The sequence below is a fragment of the Engystomops pustulosus genome, chromosome 5 (genome assembly GCF_040894005.1).
Source record: "Engystomops pustulosus chromosome 5, aEngPut4.maternal, whole genome shotgun sequence".
NCBI classification, from domain to species: Eukaryota; Metazoa; Chordata; class Amphibia; order Anura; family Leptodactylidae; genus Engystomops; species Engystomops pustulosus.
The window spans coordinates 187,973,839-187,992,550 of NC_092415.1; the positions used below are offsets into that span (position 1 = coordinate 187,973,839).

The 18,712-nt window shown below is 42.1% G+C and overlaps 1 protein-coding gene across 2 annotated transcripts in view; it reads right to left on the reverse strand.

The window, feature by feature from the left end:
* Positions 1 to 4,070: 4,070 nt before the first annotated feature.
* The window catches only part of JCAD (junctional cadherin 5 associated), a 63,394-nt gene continuing 48,752 nt past the window's right edge, over positions 4,071 to 18,712 (reverse strand). For both annotated transcript variants that reach the window (XM_072154075.1, XM_072154076.1), the window contains exons 4-5: positions 10,104 to 13,540; positions 4,071 to 5,780 (exon numbers count right to left, since the gene is read on the reverse strand). In XM_072154075.1, coding sequence (XP_072010176.1) covers positions 5,746 to 5,780; positions 10,104 to 13,540 — 3,472 coding nt within the window. In that variant the 3' untranslated portion in view covers positions 4,071 to 5,745. The remainder of the gene's footprint in view (positions 5,781 to 10,103; positions 13,541 to 18,712) is intronic.

The window sequence follows — 18,712 nt, forward strand, 5'->3', positions numbered from 1 at the left end:
TGAAATGTATTATACACCATATTATACTATCATTTAGTTTTTAGAACTTTTTGCCTTTATACAAAATAAGTGCTGCAAAACTTACACATACTCCAGTGACACTTGCTGTCATGCCGTTACATCCCAGTCTGCTAGATGTACTCAACTCCACCAAATCCCAAGTAGAAGGAGAAGCTAGCGACTTCCACTATCACTCACATCATCTTCACTTCCCAACATTCATGAATAGATCCATAGATCAATCATACAATGGAAAAAAAAGATTCCATTTAATACATGGTTCTTTCTCCACTTACTTTGGCTTTTATTTTTCTCCCTCCTTCCTAGTCTTCTTAACACTCTACAATCTCAGCTGAATTCTGTCTTGCTAGCAATACAGACAGATAGCAGCTCACTGAGGTCAGATTACAATGAAATTCTATGGAGATCGGGGGAGTGGTGAGTCACAGCAGCTAGGTCTCCACCCCCCAGCACAGCAAGGACTGTGGTCTATGGATACAGACTGCTCAACCTTCATAATAAAGATCGCTCACAGTAACATATGGATTCCTCTGCACAGCCATATTTAAGTTTTTGGTTGACAAAATCTTTTTTACCCTGCAATTCCTTAAAATCTTATTCACTATATTACATTTCCCAATAGATGACACTTCATATAGAGACATTTGACATGAGATAATGTTACATCTTAGTATCTTGCACCCCTATACATATAGCTTCTATATATCATTATATTCAGCGGAATACCCTTTAGATTGCATTAGTGCTGTACATACAGTATTTTTTTTATGTCTTTTCACATATAAAAGACATTCTCTTCTCACATATAAAAAATCAGTGTCATGATTAGAGAAAGATTAGAGGATGTTGAAAATGTTAGTATGTATGACATAGATCTATCCATACTGTACATTGAGTCTATATGCACCGGCTATCTTTATCATTTCGAGAAGAAATCGGCTTTGGGACAACCACTTTAATTATAAGTGTCCTTCAGCTCAGATAAACTCCGATGCAAATATTTGCTACAGCGCCTCCACAGGGGAAATTCAGCATTACGTAACGCCTATTAAAGGAAATCAACCACCAGGATGAAGGATTGTAAACCAAGCACACTGACATACTGGTGTGTGCCCCCTCTGGCAGGATCTGGTCTTCTTTTAGCTTCTTATGTCCTTTTGTTCATTATGAAAAAAAGGGTTTAAAATTATGCAAATGAGTCCGAGTGGCTCCGGTTTATGGAGCCCGGACTCCCTCAGACTCATTTGCATAATTTAAAAGCCTTTTTTTCTTAAAAACAAGGGCACAGATAGCCAAAAGTACAACAGATCCTTCCAGAGGGGGCACACACCAGCATGTCAGTGTGCTTGGTTTACAATCCTTCATCCTGGTGGTAGATTTATTTATTATTAACATCAATGGCCGGTCTATATAACATGGACATGTTGGGTCCTCCAAAGAGACTCTTTGAAACAACTCCATGCTCTGCTAATGAATGAGGAGCAGGGGTTCCACAGTATTACCTGAAAATTCATTAAAATGTAATTTGAAAATGGATTCAAAACCAGGCCACCCCCATGGATACTACAAGTACAATAAGCTAGGAAGAGAAATCTGTTAATGTTGGTTTAAAGGGAACCTGTCAAGGCAATTGGTGACAATAAACCACCGAAAGGTCCTCAAGGACCAACGGTGTAGTGCCCAAATTTCCTTATATCAAGCAAGTCCTGGGGCTCATTGCCCTTGCGCATGAAAGCTGAAGTTTACTACCCTGGATTCACTGAAGCAACAAGCAGGTGCTAGGAGGACCAGAGATAGGTCCATATGGACCTGTAGATGGTTTAGTGACAAAAATCACCCTGACAGATTTCCTTTAATGAACATCCTACAATTTCGTTAAAGGGATTTGACGAAAATGCACTTTGCTGCTGCAAATAGGTGCAGATCTTGAAGTTTAGGTCTCAACCAATTCAATATTGTCCCATATCTGAACTTTGGTTAGATTTTGGCTTTCATAAATTTTGGCTTACAAATATTGATGTACAAAACTAACCACATTACTACTGAGCCTGCCTACAGCTAGTCCTCTACCGGAGAGAGATAAAATGCACACTATGGGCGGCCATTTTTGGTGCCTACAGAATATTTATTTCCCCACATAGGAGTAGATGTAGTGGTGGTCTTATCTTGGCAGATCTTTATAAGCCTCGTTCTCTGAACTGCATTATGATCCTACATCAAAAGCTTAATGCTTGGGCCACCTAACCTCATGACAGGGACCCAGTGTCTGACTACAGGGACTATTAATGTGCCAAGGGGTCCCACTTGTATGAAGCATTGGTCACGTATGGGCTCTACCCCTCAATTTTATGTCTATGGGGCAGATGGAGATAACTCAGAGTGGTAATAAAGTTGTGACCAAAGCAGAGGACTACTAAGGCAACAAGCACATGACACCATTTGGTTCATTCTCTCTCCATTATCCGTTCTTAAATATAAAGTCACAAAAAACATGTTAAGAATGATAACAGAAAGAAATGAACCATTATGTCATATTTGGCCCAGTCTCTTTAAAAATCCAGTCCAAAAGGAAACCCAAAAAGATGGTGCCTTGAGGATATCCATGTGCAAATTGATGTCTGAATTCACTTGGGCAATATCATGGACATCTATAAGATGTGTTATTTTGGGGCTTCATGTGGATTGGATTATGAGACACTAAGGTCCATCAAAAGTCTGCAATCAAACTTCATGACAATAAAAGGGGTTGGCCACTTTACCTCAAGTTTTTTGTAATGTGTGTGTAAATGGGGTGGAGTGGTGGCAGGATATGAGGTAATTTACCAATATACATCTAGTAATAGTTCTGCTCCGCTTTCCTGATATGTAAAGTGAAGCCTCCTGTCTTATACCTCATCAGCTGGAGATTCCTGTCCATACAATGGCCGCAGATGGAGGGTCATGTGATCTCTATCTGTCCATGTACAATTCATGAATATAAGATTTAGGTCCTTGAAGTGCTCATGGACAGATAGAGATCACATGACCCTTCTTCTGCCGCCATTTTATGGACAGGAATCTCTGACTGATGAGGTAAAAGACAGGAGGCTTCACTTTACATATCAAGAAAGTGTTACAGAACTATTACTAGATGTATATTGGGAAATTATCTAATATCCTGCCCCCTGCAATTACACACACATTACATAAAACATGAGGTAAAGTGAACAACCCCTTTAAGTTTTATTGTCCTCAAGTGGCCAACACCTTTATTTAATCTCAAACCAGGGAGATGTTAAAAAAACAACAATAATTAATAATCTACCAAAATCTCGCTTACTATCTCACTTTACACCGGTAGGAGGCTCCTTCACAAGCGGTAATCTGATCGGAGGGGGCCTTGTGTGTCACAAGTGTCCCCATTTTGCCGTAAAACAAGAAAATGGAATTGCTGATACATATTTTATACAGTAACTACCTACTGTACTTCAGTTCTAGATCTCTCTTATAGAAGGTGTCTTCCATATTGAAAAGTTGACATAAACCTTTCATTAATAAAGCCAATACAATCTCATCAAGAGCGCGACCACGCGAGGTCCGAATACGACTACATCCACCATAGAATTCATGATTATCAGTACATATACACAACAAGAACGGTGAGCGCTGATGTGTCTTATGTCAGAAGGGGCAGGTATCATCCATAGATGACGCGTTATTAAAGTGCTAGTTAGTATGGAACACAATGGCGCAGCTTTGGAATGAAGAGGAGATGTCTTTGGATGTAGGGTCTACTTCTTACTTGCATAAGTGACCAGGTGGTAGCAAACATAGGCACTTCAACTAATAGCATTTTATAACTGTTGTAAGACTACATAAAACACACGTATATATTCTAGTGCAGAGGTACGCAACCACCGTCTATGTGTCTGCTGCAGAACTACAAGGTTGTGTAGGCTAGAAAGTGATGTTCTGCAGCAGCCAAAAAGCCAGCGGATGGCTACACCTTGTTCCAAGTGATGGAGCTTTTTTTTTTTTTTTTTTGCAGAATATATCACAGTCAATATATATATTCTACAGTGTCATGTGCTTTGTAAAGTACAATGGCAGAATAAGGCAGGAATGAAGGGAACAGGCACTGATAGCACGAATGGAGTTATCAAATGTGCAGAGGTCATGGCGGCAGCAATGCATGTAAACAAATGGACTTGTTCCAATGTAACAGTATTGCTTTAAACTGGTGATTCCCCCCTTCGAATGATAGACAATGGATTCATATTTACAACTCACAGAAAGCAATGGCCCAGGAGATAAAATATAAGACCCAACAGTGCTCACCTCTTTTCCGTATATACAAGGGTACAAACAAGTATATATCAGGCACAATAAAATGTTTCCATCCATAAAAGGTCAAGTTACATTTTTCCGTAAGCATCTTGGTATAGACTGCCTGTTAGAAGCCACTCGAGACTTACTATTGTGTCGTAATGAAGTGTTATAGTAGTCACAGGGCTAGCCCTCTTACTTTACGTCATTGCATGTGGGAATAGCCATCAGTTGACTATCACTACACTACAATGCAAGTCTAAGCGTATTATACATAGATGACAAGGGCCAAGAGGTAAGGTGATCTCGAAAAATCTGTACATGTACTTTGCATTAAATGTCAACCCAAGATCATGACATTGAATCAACCAGAAGAGCTACAAAGACGGAGGAACATTTTGAGTCTCGGAGATCTAACCATCCAACTGATTGAGATGTGGTGTAACGTTTCGCCATACTCAAAGCTCTCGTGACGGTCCCAATCCCAACGAATACTCCGTGTTACACTTCTGGAAACCTCTTCCCATTTCGGAATCGTCACTTTAGAGATCGATACATGCAGCGAGTCTTGGAAAAATCAGCTGTCAACGTGATGTTTACTGATTCCTCTACGATGAAGAAAGCCCACACTCTACATTGCAGCCAGTTCTTTTTTTCCTATATGTCATTAAAACCTCCCCCACAGTCAAAACATTTTGCAAGTTCTCCAACAGAATCGACACACATCCAATTAGACATGTTCATTCTCTTTCCGAGCTGTTGTTTAGAAGGTTTTTTTTTTTTTTTTTTTGCATTCATAAAACACACATCAGTTCTTCAAAACAAAGTTCTTTTTTTTTTCTTCTTCACGGAACTGTCATTGGTGAAGAGGTTTAATGATGTGTGATGAGTCGGGTTCATTACGTGTTTAGCCATCCATCAAAAATGCAGCAAAGTACAAGCATCCATAGAGGAGTCGAGTCGTAACGCAGGATTAAAAAAAAAACAAAAAGTAAAAAAAGGAACAGGCTCTCCAAGTCCATGCAATATGTTGGTGTGGATACATTCAGGTTGATACTAGCCTCCTGCGTCATAGCAATGCAGAGTTCAATACTACATTCATTGGAAATGTGACACGCAATGTGCTCCTCTTAATGAGTTATGTTTACAGACCTCAGTGGTTAAGAGTTGACCCAAAAATCTCTTCAATGTGCTTTTTACAAAAAAAAGACTCTCCCGGTAAATTCCATTCATCCTTCTTGTAGATAAAGGGTTTACTTATATACAGTGCAGAGGACTCGTTTCATACATTTGGCAGTAGTAAGGGCAGTGTGGGTAGGCCATAGATAATACTTGGGTGGAGAAGACACGGTCATGGACTACCATCTGGCTCTTCTAGTACACACTGACTCTGCATGAAATAAATTCTCAAGATTTAGGTTAAACTCTTTCCACTCTTGCTGGGTCATAGGCATCTGAAAAAAAACAGAAATTATTAAGATGATAAGAACAACTTGCAATATATAAAAATACACTCGTTTTAAAGTGCATCTCTGATAATATTTTTTTTACAAATCGATAACTCTCAGAATGCAGGACAACTTTGCCTATTACTTTCATTACCTATTTCCAGCGGTTTCTCTGCTATCCTCCTCAGTTTAGCCTGTTCCTGCAGTAGCTATTGCCTTTGGCCGTGCTGCCTATCTCAATGAGACCAAAGAGTGTTTACACAAGAAACTGGACAGATTCCAACTACAGATTGGTAAGGAGGGGCTGCTGCTTCGTGCTTGCTCTGTGAGGAGGAGAACATGTGATACTGCTCTGTGTAGCTAGCAGGAGAGCCTTGTGTCTGCAGCTGCGTGAGGACAGAAGTCTTCAAACAAGTAAGGTGAGATAGAAGGAGTCCCCTATTCCCTATCAGTCCTGCCATCCCAATCTGTGAGTGTGCAGAACTTTCTATTCCCTTCTCTTTGTCATAGACACCTCTACCCCCTGCCTCTGTTCCCCAGACACTATCTTCACAGCAGGAAAGCTGTTAACCCTTAGTGTTCACACAGCACACACTATACACTTCATGCAACTACTTCACTGCTGGATTCTTCTACTTCACATGCTTCTTCGCGTGATGAAAGCTACCATGCTAGCCATTTTATACTCCTATATGTGCACACTATGCAGAGCTCAGTGGATTCCCTTGTTGGAATTTCACTGGATTTGCTGAATTACTTGAGTTACTTTTGAGTCACTTCTCACTGGAGTTACTTCATGGGAGAACACAAACCAACATGTGTATTGAGGGCAGATTATAATTGAGTCAGCTCAGGGCACATATAGATAGAGATCAGTCTCCATCCACTTCTTTGCTGATGACTAAGACCTCTGACAGGTAGCTTAGAACAGAAAAATGCCATAATTCTGGAAAGAAAACAATGAGAAATACAATATGGGCACCATTCTGCCTGTTTTAAAAGGGTGGGATCACATATGACAATTTAGTATAAATCACAAAGAAATCTGTGTACATTGTAAGATTAAAAATCTAAGGGCCACATTTATCACTTTTGTGCGCCTAAGTGTAGTAGTTGCGCCTAAATTCTGGCGCACTGTTTTGCCAGAATAATCACCAACTGTGATAAGGTAATTTCCTGCCTCTTATTAATCACTTTACTTGAAACAGTTTAGGCGCAATTTTGGCGCAGTTTAGGCGCAATTTTAGATTCAGGCACTTACATGTGATCCTGCTACGAGCTCCTCTCTGCTTCTCCCACAGCCCAGAATGAAGATAACACTCACAGCAGCACCCAGGTGTGTGACACCCAGCACCCAGTGACCTCCTCAGCAGGGGCTTCTCCTGGAGGGGATACCCCAGTGCTGGTCTCCTGCTGCACCCCTGTAATTCTGCACAGTATCCCCCTCAGATACACTGGTGATACTGTGCAGAATTACATGGGGGACACTTGTATGTAGTATCTGCAACATTCTGCAAACTTCTGCAAACTTCTCTTCTCTCTTGCTTTGAGCTCAGGAGTTTGCAGAATGTTTTGTAAATAGAAGGTGATGAACTGTAATTAGAGTCTGCAGCTCCTGTCTGCAGAGCATCTCATGTCTGTATGATCTGTTCTAGTGTCTGCAGAGTATCTAATGTCTGTATTATCTGTACTAGTGTCTGCAGAGCATCTCATGTCTGTATGATCTGTTCTAGTGTCTGCAGAGTATCTAATGTCTGTATTATCTGTACTTGTGTCAGCAGTGTCTGGCTGAGCTTTGCTGCTAGAAATGAGCTGTTCTGCAAAGGGGCTCAGTGCTTTCTTCTCAGTTAACGCCACCTTTGGGCTGGAGTGTTTTTGCGCCCGTTTTTGCGCCTAAATGAAAACGTTGCAAGTGATGAATATCATTAGGCGCAGCAAAACATCTGGATTTGTACGATAGATGAGGGAAAGCTGGTTATTTTTGCTGTGCGGCTAGTTTGGCGTTTAGTCGCAAAAATGGCGCAAAAACGGTGCGCCTGAATGAAAAGGCGCAAAAACAACAGAAAAAACGAGTGATACATGTGGCCCTAAATGTGGACATATTTAGTAGAGTACGATGGTGGCTGCAAAACCTTTGAATGACTGATGATCTAGTGAATATTCATTCTATGGACACAGCCATATCCATTTAAATATATTTTGGCTAAAATGAATCTTTTTGTCTAGAATTATCTATCTTGACTAACTTTAGACTTATGCATAAGGCCACATTAAATAAGAGATCAACTTTAGGATACGGACAAACACAAGATTGATGAAGAACCTTGAAGGAATTCCTATGTCAGGTAAAAAAGGTCTTCAATAATGGGGCAGATTTACTCACCCGGTCCGTTCGCGATCCAGCGGCGCGTTCTCTGCGCTGGATTCGGGTCCAGCCGGGATTCATCAAGGTAGTTCCTCCACCGCTGAAGTCCGCTGGAATGCCTCGAAATACACCGGCCTATCCTGGATGAAGGTGAGTGAAATTTTCGCGACACAATTTTTTAAAAAAATGCGTCGGTTTTTCCGAATCTGTCGGGTTTTCGTTCGGCCACGCCCCCCGATTTCCGTCGCATGCATGCCGGCGCCGATGTGCCACAATCCGATCGCGTGCGCCAAAATCCCGGGCAATTCAGGTACAATCGGCGCAAATCAGAAATATTCGGGTAACACTTCGGGAAAACGCGAATCGGGCCCTTAGTAAATGACCCCCAATATGTTGGCTTTTAGTTCCTGACCACCGTATTACCGGAAACTAGCATATAGGAAATTGGGTGAAAGAGTTCTGATTGTTCTATATGTACACTAATTTATACAAGATTTAGAGAAGCTAACATGGAACCAAGAAACTTTTGCTGTTTTTCAATTTTCTTACTGACCTATTAGTTACACAATAATGGATCCATTATATCTGGATGTAAAGTAAGATTCAGTTAATAGCAGTCTATCTCAGCAGAACCAGATAACCTCCTGAAGCGAAAAGAACCATCAACTCTATTCCGAAGGTAGATGTGAAGCTAAGAAGTCTTGAGTAGTTGGATTTCAATGTTCAAGATCCTTTTTTTCTTGAGGGAGATAAGTTCCACCAGAGTTGCCTGGGAACTTCCTCTCCTTGTGCCATTGAGCATGAACATACGTATGTGTGCGTGTGTGTTGGGGAGGGGGGGGGTTAAACAAAACTATTTAAAGGGGACCTGCCACCCAATTTATCGGCACTAGGAGATGTTACTAAAGTAAGCAGCTCCTAGTGCTTGATCAAACTCCGCAGTGAGTGTTAGAGTGATAGCGTTATCGGAAATCTCCGGTAACGCTATCAAACACTGCGGCGGGGTACAGTGTACTTGTCGGACAGCTCGCAAAGCTGTCCGACGTATTCATGAGGGGGCGGGGTTGGGGCGTGGCTAGGGGCGGTGACTGCCGCCTAGCGCCGGCCTATGGAGCGAGCGGGCGGTCCAGGGAAGAGGCAGCGCCTCGGACCGCCCCCTCATGAATACATCGAACAGCTTTGCAAGCAGTCCGATGATTACATTGTACCCCGCCGCAGTGTTTGATAGCGTTACCGGAGGTTTCCGGTAACGCTATCACTCTAACACTGCGGCGTTTGATCAAGCACTAGGAGCTGCTTATTTTAGTAACATCTCCTAGTGCCGAAAATTTAGGTGACCGGTCCTCTTTAATATTTGTGGCCTAAAGACCAGCTTAGTAAAATTTGCACATAAATAATATGACTGGCAAGTACAACCAAAATCTTAATTATTCTGAACAACTTCAACAATATGATGGTGCCTGGTATACCTTTGCTACTCTTGGAAGACATATGCATTGAAAGACAGGAAAAAAACATGTGGAAATAGACATAGGTGATCAATATTTTTCTAGTTAAAGGAAATCTTCCATCAGGGATTAACCTAATAAGGTAGATCGAATGGTAGGTTTCTACTATCTACCTGACTAGCTCCAGCTTCGGGAGGAGACCGCGTTAAGGAGTAGGGACACGCTGAGAAGGTGCTGGTAGGTTAGATTGGCTAAGATTATTCAGGGTATGGAGTAGCCATGGCTCCTGCACCCCAGAGAGGCTACTCGATGCACCAGTAGCCTTTGCCGTTCATTTGCACAATAAAAGATAAGATTTTTCTGAATGTTTTTTACTGAATGTAAAGATTAAACAGGGGCAGTATAGGGGTCAGGTAGCCAGTAGAAATCTACCATCGGATCTACCTTATTTCAAGACCATGTTTACACAAGACATTTTTACAATCAGAGATGACGTTGACTAAAACCATATTTTACCTGTGCATGATAATTCCAACTTTTCCTTTCCTTTGGGGGTTAAGAGTAGATTCTCATCCAACGATATCACACGTTTATAAATGGAGCCGGTGGAAAACTTCCGCGTTCTTCCATCTTGAAACCCATGGAAATGTTTTTCTTCATCCAATTCATCTCCTGAATCTGTGCTTTTAATACTTAACCTCCTCATTCGTGAAACAGAATCAACCTCTTTCATTCGAGCGAGGCGGTCTATAGCAGTCCGAACAGGTGTACAGGCAAGCTTACCCTGTAATGTCTCGATCCTTTTACAAGGGTTCCTGACCCTTTTTTCAGCACTGCTAGTAACGCTTGTCTCACTATGATCCGAAACAGACTGACACGAAAAAGGTGGATCTCGACGTTGGTCGATATATTTTAGTTTCTCAGCAGCTTTCTCGTTGTCTAAAGGCAAATGTAGGATACTCTTGAATACCCCTGTTGTCTCTCTTGCAGGGAAAAAAATTTCACTTATTTTTTTCTCCCTTGTACTCTTGTCTTTTGGTAAACCACTACTAGGGAGAACGTTTTCGGGACTTTGAGTTTCAGAGCTCCCATTTGACACCAAACAATCATCTGCTACATCAATTCCGAGAATTCTCGCAGCTCTCTCATGTAGCGACTCATTCTCAGGAATATCCAAATAATTGTGCTCCTCATAAAAGTCTCCATTACGACTTGTGCTGATAAACTGCTTACTCAGGTCTGGAACAGAACGCCCATGATTTCTGTCGGCTTGTGACAACTTACGGATCATATTGTCACCTAGTTGGCCAAATTTTGCACAGCTGACCTTCACAATGTCAAAAAATGTGTGATCGAAACATGTTTTGTCTTCTCTGAAATGATGAAGGCCGACATCTTTGGATTGTTTTTTATTGTTGGAGATTTTACTAAGATGACTCTGCACTGGTTTTTCCTGATCCGATTTAGTCATGGCTTTAGTGTTTGGAGTCACTTTGTCTCCAGCTTTCTTGGTTTGAATTTGTGATTCTCCCGACAAACATCCATCCAACAACTTCACAGCTTTATTCTTCACCTCAGTAATCCTCGACAATAATTCACCGCTGCTCTCGCTACTATACGACAACTTCTCTGCGCACCAACTTTCTAACTTACTTTGACTCTGAAGAACCTCAAACATTGGTATTTCTTCAACCTCTATAATATGCTTATTGTTGCTCAACATCTCTCTCCTTAGTGCTGTCCTTGTGGTGGTAAAGTCCACCTGGGTCACCTTATGTTGCTCCTTCACCACATTCTTTTCTCCATCATTAGAATTACTACAACTATCTGGTTCCTGAAACTCTTTATTCATACTTTCCAGTTCACTTATAGCATCCCACGGACGCCGGTTCACAGGTTTTAGAAGGAATTGTCCAAAAATCTCCTTTTTATTGCATGGATTTTCTTCTTCAAACTCATTCTTTTCACACTTGACAAGCTTTTCTTTCCCGTCGGTACTGGCATTGGGATGGTCGAGCCTTTGGCATGGCTCCGATCTAGGTATCTGTGTCAACAATAAAGATGTTCTGGAGAATGCGCTATTAGTGGATGGTGTTAAGCTTACTTGACCTTTTATACCAAATATGTTGGGTCTGGCATTTTCTGGAAGTCTTTGTGGATCTCCCAATGCACCCGTGGGAACAAATTGGGACTTATTTTCCAGTTCACCTTCTTTTGCACCATTGTAAAGCGGGGAAGTCGGTATATCTGTAAAAACGGTTTGCGTTTGTTGATCTTTGTACTGATCGCCTGGCCAGGAGCCAGAATATGTCAGCTCCTTGTGTTTCCTCTGCTCACCAGATCTGAGGTCATTTGCTTGTTTATTTTCCTCTGCTTTAGACTGAGCTTGTTTTAGTAGCTCGGTATTATTGTTCATGCTTCCTGTAAGTGTTTGCAGCTCTAAGTCACTGGAAGATGCACTTAAAAGCCTTTGCTCATGCGGACCCCCATTGATATGTTTTAACATGTTCATCCTGTCCACATTGTCTGTTATGTGATTGTTGCTCTTAGACATATCTGATGTGGCAGAGTCGGCTTTAACAGGAATGGAGACCAAGCAAAATATTGTTTCATTGAGTTTTCTCTTGGAACTTTTTTTACTAAAAACAAATGATTCAGGCTCAAATTTTTTAACTTTTGTTACCGTTTCACAAGCGCTATCGGAGTGGGTCTTTTTCAAAGAGAGTTTATGAGTCGGTTCACTGTCCTCGGGTAAACTACAAGCAGTAGCGCCATCTCGGTTTTCCGGTAGAGGATAGCACATATGCTCGGGGATGGTGATGTGCAGCCACTGCTTGTGTTTTATACCTTCTCTTTTTACAAAATGATGGCCTGCATTTCTAGGATTGATAAAGGCACTGTCTTGTTCTCGCTTCCGAAAGTTACTTTCTTTACCGGATTGCTCAAGTCTGAAATGACCATTGTTTTTTTTAACATGATTGTGTTTTTCTGCCTCCTGGGCACCTGCTATGTGTTTGATACGTGGGTCGTCGAAGGAAATATATTGCACAGAGTGTTTACAGTGTTCAGAATGCCTGTGGTTGGTAGGTTTAGTGAATGGACCATTATTTCCAAGACAACAGGTTGGCTTTTTGTCACTTGTGCTGGTTTTCTCCACCGAAATATTTTGGCGTATGCAATCACTTGAGCGAGGCACTTTTTTAAAAGGTTGATTAGCTGCATGTAGGAGAGGTGGGGACTTGTATGAGGGTGGAGGTATATAATGAGGTGGCTCCATGCCTGAGTCATGAACGCAGGATTCCTGGGGGGCCTCTAACACTTTCGGAGACGAGTTATGTTCCTCTTTTTCTTGGTTTTCCTGGGTTTCACTTACATCCACAGCTCCCCATGTTTGCTGGTGAACTTCATATGAGGGTGGCTTTGAAGGTCGACTATATTTCGGTTTTAAGAATGAGCATTTGAAGTCCTGCTGTACACTATATTTATCCTGGGAGTGTATTTTATTTTCCTTTGCAAAGGAACTGTCACCCGTAGTAGAAGATATAGCCATATGACATGGACCTTCAGGAGAAACGTTTGGCATCAACTGAGATTTCAGCTTATTTGGACCTAAAAATGAACCATCTTCAAGAGTTGCTGGGATAAATTCTAGCTTTTCAGAACTCCCATCTGACATCTGGCTATCCGATGACTTGGGACTCACTCTTACTTTTTGCTTGACTTTATCCACATTTTCAGTTACTATATTGTGAAAGTCCTTGGTGTTTTTATCTATAACATTACATTTCCTCTTTCCTTCGATATCAGTGGACGATGCACTATTGTCACCAGGTGGTCTGTTGCCTCCATGGTTTATTAAAACACTGAAATCCTGGCCTCTTCTTCTCCAGTACTGGATATCTTTATCTGTCCTTGCCCAGCATGGCTTTTCAATTTGAAGTCTTTCTGGAACCCTGAAACAGAAAAAATTCTAATGAGAACACGATAAGCAGGAAACATATATTAACCATTTTTTGCCACACAAAAAGTGATAATATGCATAGGCTCCTCCATCAATATTTCCTCCAGTGCAGAATCCAATCAGAATAGTTTGGTGATATCAGGGGTGATGATGGACCATGGTGATATCAGGGAAGATAGTGGACCATGGTGATATCAGGGGTGATGATGGACCATGGTGATATTAGGAGTGGTGATGGACCATGGTGATATTAGGAGTGGTGATGGACCATGGTGATATCAGCGGAGATAATGGACTATTGTGATATTAGGAGTGGTGATGGACCATGGTGATATCAGGGGAGATAATGGACCATTGTGATATTATGAGTGATGATGGACCATGGTGATATCAGGGGTGATGATGGACCATGGTGATATCAGGAGTGATGATGGACCATGGTGATATCAGGAGTGATGATGGACCATAGTGATATTAGGAGTGATAATGGACCATTGTGATATTAGGAGTGGTGATGGACCATGGTGATATCAGGGGAGATAATGGACCATGGTGATATTACGAGTGGTGATGGACCATGGTGATATTAGGAGTGGTGATGGACCATGGTGATATCAGGAGTGATGATGGACCATAGTGATATTAGGAGTGATAATGGACCATTGTGATATCAGGTGAGATAATGGACCATGGTGATATCAGGGGTGATGATGGACCATGGTGATATTACGAGTGGTGATGGACCATGGTCATATTAGGAGTGGTGATGGACCATGGTGATATCAGGGGAGATAATGGACCATTGTGATATTATGAGTAATGATGGACCATGGTGATATCAGGAGTAATGATGGACCATGGTGATATCAGGGGAGATAATGGACCATGGTGATATCAGGAGTGATGATGGACCATGGTGATATCAGGAGTGATGATGGACCATGGTGATATCAGGAGTGATGATGGACCATTGTGATATTAGGAGTGGTGATGGACCATGGTGATATCAGGGGAGATAATGGACCATTGTGATATCAGGTGAGATAATGGACCATTGTGATATCAGGTCAGATAATGGACCATTGTGATATCAGGTGAGATAATGGACCATGGTGATATCAGGGGTGATGATGGACCATAGTTATATCAGAAGTGATTATGGACCATAGAGATATCATGGATTATGATGGAACATAGTGATATCATGGGTTATGATGGACCATGGTGATGGACCCTGCTGCTCACCCCTCCCCTCTCCATAGAGAAGCGAGTGGACAGTGCCATAAAATGGCTAAATATTGGACATGTCCTATATTTTGCCATGCACGGTCACGGGGCGGTGAGACGATATGTGCTGATCGCACCATGAACGTCAAAGGGAACGATATGCGACCGCAAATGGTGCAGCCGCATATTGGTCCCCATTATGTTTGTATGAATGAGCCCTTGGATTTGCAGAGGTAGGGAAAGGAACTTTCCATATCAATAGGATTGAGTCATTCTAAGCTGTCCATGTGTCCGGAAAATGTATTCCAGTTATAGATGATAATTTGCATTTAGGCATAATTTATTATATTATTAATAGTGAAATCTAAAGCTCCTGGAGGCAACACCTTTCCCTTTAAGCTCCACACGCCCTAATTGTTCAATCCTTTCGAGCCGCTACCTATCTCTCATACATATTTGTTTCAATAGAAGTTTCCCATATAAAAGTCATTTCAATAGGAGCAGAAAAAAATTGTATAAAAAGAAGAAACTGATTCATAAGATATGAAGATTATTTTGGGTTTAGTGTCCGGAAACGAGTTGTCATCATTTCTCTTTACATCTCCGCCACCAGCGAAATGACAAAGGAGAAAAATTCAATTTGACACAAATAGGACAAGGATGTGAGTGGGATCCAAGAGAAAATCTCCCTCTCAGGTTAAAAGTGCATGTGGTTAATTCTTGGATAACAGTTCGGCTTCATTATAGCCTTCACAGAAGACTTCACTTCATTTGTATCACCACACCACAACGTTCGGTATTATTTACAGCGCCTTGGCCTTAGAACTGTATTACATGCTTCTAGAAACATCCACCATAAGATTCTGGATAAACAGATAAGTATCTAATGGAATATTCCAATTATTCCAAGTTATCTTCTATCCTATCCAGTCCGTGCGATGGAAGTGCCACCACTGGTATAAAGCCACTTTAGGGTACATTCAGATAAACGTGTGTTCACCCGTCCGTAGCCCGAGAAGCACACGTCAGCACACACCTCTCCCCTCTCGGTAGGAAACAGCGATGAAGATAGGAATACACTATCTATTTTGTGGCGACGGCACATTACGGTGAGCACACGCCATAGGCGTCCATGGGGATGTATATCCGGCCGCAAGTATATAAGTCCCACAATGGTCATCTGATTGCAGCCTTATTCACAACACTTGGGCTCTTGAAGATAATCGGACATAGTCAGCTACCTCCTGCATTCCCATAAAAAATTAAAGGGGTGACCAATGACGGCATGGCCTCCTCCATCCACCAGGATATTGGACATCACTGATATGTAGAACTTATGTTCCTTTATGCACTAAATGGAACTGTTCTTAGCGAGTAAAGTAACAGCACAATTTAAAAAAAAAGAGTTTTTAAAAATATGTAAATTAGCCGGCATAACCCCAAACTCCTAATCCTGACCGGCTTCCGACCGAGGAGCTGGGAGAGAGCTCACGCCCAGCACTTACCAAGCACCAGCTCTCTGGTGCCATCTGCATCTCTTAGCTCCTAGGGCAGGGTGCGAATAAATTAAAAGACGGAGCTCAGGCTGAAGTCACCTGCTGATTTACATATTTTTTTCAAACTTTTAATTCTCCCAAATGGTGTCATTTCTTTAAACACGAAGAACAGTTCCACTTAAAAGAACTCACATGCAAGTTCTACACGTCTACCAAAACTGTTTGTGACGGTGGAGATGGATGATAATGTGGATGGCGGGATACATTTATTGTATCGTATAGGTATATATTATGGGCAGGCTTTCGTGTGACTACACTGGAAAACAGATGGATTGTGTCTCTGTACTATAGGAACATGTGGTTCAAACATGTTTCCCATGTGGCTGCTTTTTGATCAAAAACCTGTGAAACCTGCACACGTCTTAAAGAAGAATTCCAGTAAATATACGGATGGGGTATTTTTGGCCTACTTACTATATCATTAAATGAGCATCAGACCTTGTGGATTTCTGGAGTAATGAGGACCAATGTTCCTTATAAAATATGTGCTGGATGATGTCCAGGCATGAGAGTGGATGTAGTATAGGCTGACATATCCACCTTGGATAACCCGGCTGCATCAACTAATAAAAACAACATTTTTAGGCTTTTCGTTGTATTTTGAATCTATAGGTTTTTTTTAAAATTTTAATTCACCATAACCATATTGACTTAAAATGATGGATGACATAGTGTAATAATCTCACAATCGGATCCCTCTGGGAGTGGTCTCTCTGTTACACAGCTGCTCTGCGATAATGTGAATAAAACTTTTGTTCTGCGCTTCATTGACTTATAAGGGATTTCTTAGAGATCTTATAAGAAAGTTTGTCGCAAAAGAGTTTAGGCAGCTATAGGGCAGTGCAGGGAGACTTGTAGACCCTCATTATACCACTTGGGTCCCAGGGACCCTCAGTAATAAGGCCTCGAACCTATCACGCTATAAAAGACCTGCATCTATGAAGTGGATACAATTCTGTTTTGTGTGGACAATGTTCTTTGAGATAATCACATCCACAATACTTGTGTACATATCTTTTGCTACATTGTATCAGTTTGTTGTTGGCTGTTCCAGTGGCGTAACTTAAAGCTGATGGTCCCCAGTGCTTCAGGGCCTGCGCGGCGGCTCTGTAAGATTTAAAGGGCCAGCTCGTTGGCCGGCCACTGCACTAGTAAATAGCCGGCCTATTCCAGCCTCCCCTGTCGGATACTTGTGCCTCTTGCCCCAAAGAAAGCTTTACCCTGCAATTATAGTGATTTCCTGTTGTGACCTCGATCCCTGTTCTGGACTTCGATTCTCTGCCACCTCTCCTGACCTTCTACCTGACCACGACTCTGTCTCTGCCTGTCGATTTTGCACCCTGCCTTGGCCACCAAGGTGAGCAATGTCGCGCCTGTGGAGCGACCTGGTAGTATCCCACCGCAGCAAGTCCACCTGCTTTGTGTCGGGCTCTGGTGAAAACCCCGTACCACTCTGCTCCCAGGCGTTGGCTTACGTCATCGCTCCCGGTGGTTCAATGGGTCCACTACTTCTGACCCTGACAAGAGCTCTGCTGATTCCATTCCCAGAGCTAGGCCAAATGTAGGGTTTTTCAAGCATGCACGGCCATTCCAGTATATAGGGGTGACAAAAATCGTTGAGTGTACAGACTTTTTTAAAGGCTTTAATAGACCTGCAGAATGGTTGCACATGTGCAAACTCTCTGTTCAGTCCTGGTGCGGGAATGGGGGTCATTGAGATTGGAGTTCAGGTCCCACCTCAATCTCAACGATGATATGTCTTATTTACACAAAATTGGAAAGCCCCTTTAAGTATCTGATCGTTGGGGTTCCTGCACAAGAATGGGGGAATCATAAACAGTTATGAATGCTGTGCCATTTCTAAGTCTACAGGACTTATACAAATTGCCAAACTCTACAGTTCAAATACCATTATGTGCATAGGATGGGAGCCAAAGTAACCTAGCCCTTCCACAGTGTATGGGGTCCTCTGCTTTTGGTTAAAGAGGATGAAAAACCTGGCTGCTTTCTTTGGGCTTTGGTTTGGATGAATTTCAAAAAAACTACATGTGACTTGTCTGTGTTACTCACTCCACAGTTTTTGGCTCCCACCTCTGTGCTCCTGTACAGCTCCTCCCTCCTGCTCCTTCACAGAGGCTGTGACGCCTGGTGAGCTGACATCAGTGGGGGAGGGACAAGCTGTACAGGGGCACAAAGATGGAGGCAGCCTGCAGCTCAGACAAGTCACATAGTTTTGGAAATGCATCCAAACCAATGCCCAACCCCTGTGACTACAGGGGATTTTGTCAGGATGCAAGGTAAGTTATAACACACAATTGTATTGTAATGTAAATGCTTATAAAAGGCAGAAAGGCATTTTGCACTGTAGGTGTGATGGGCTT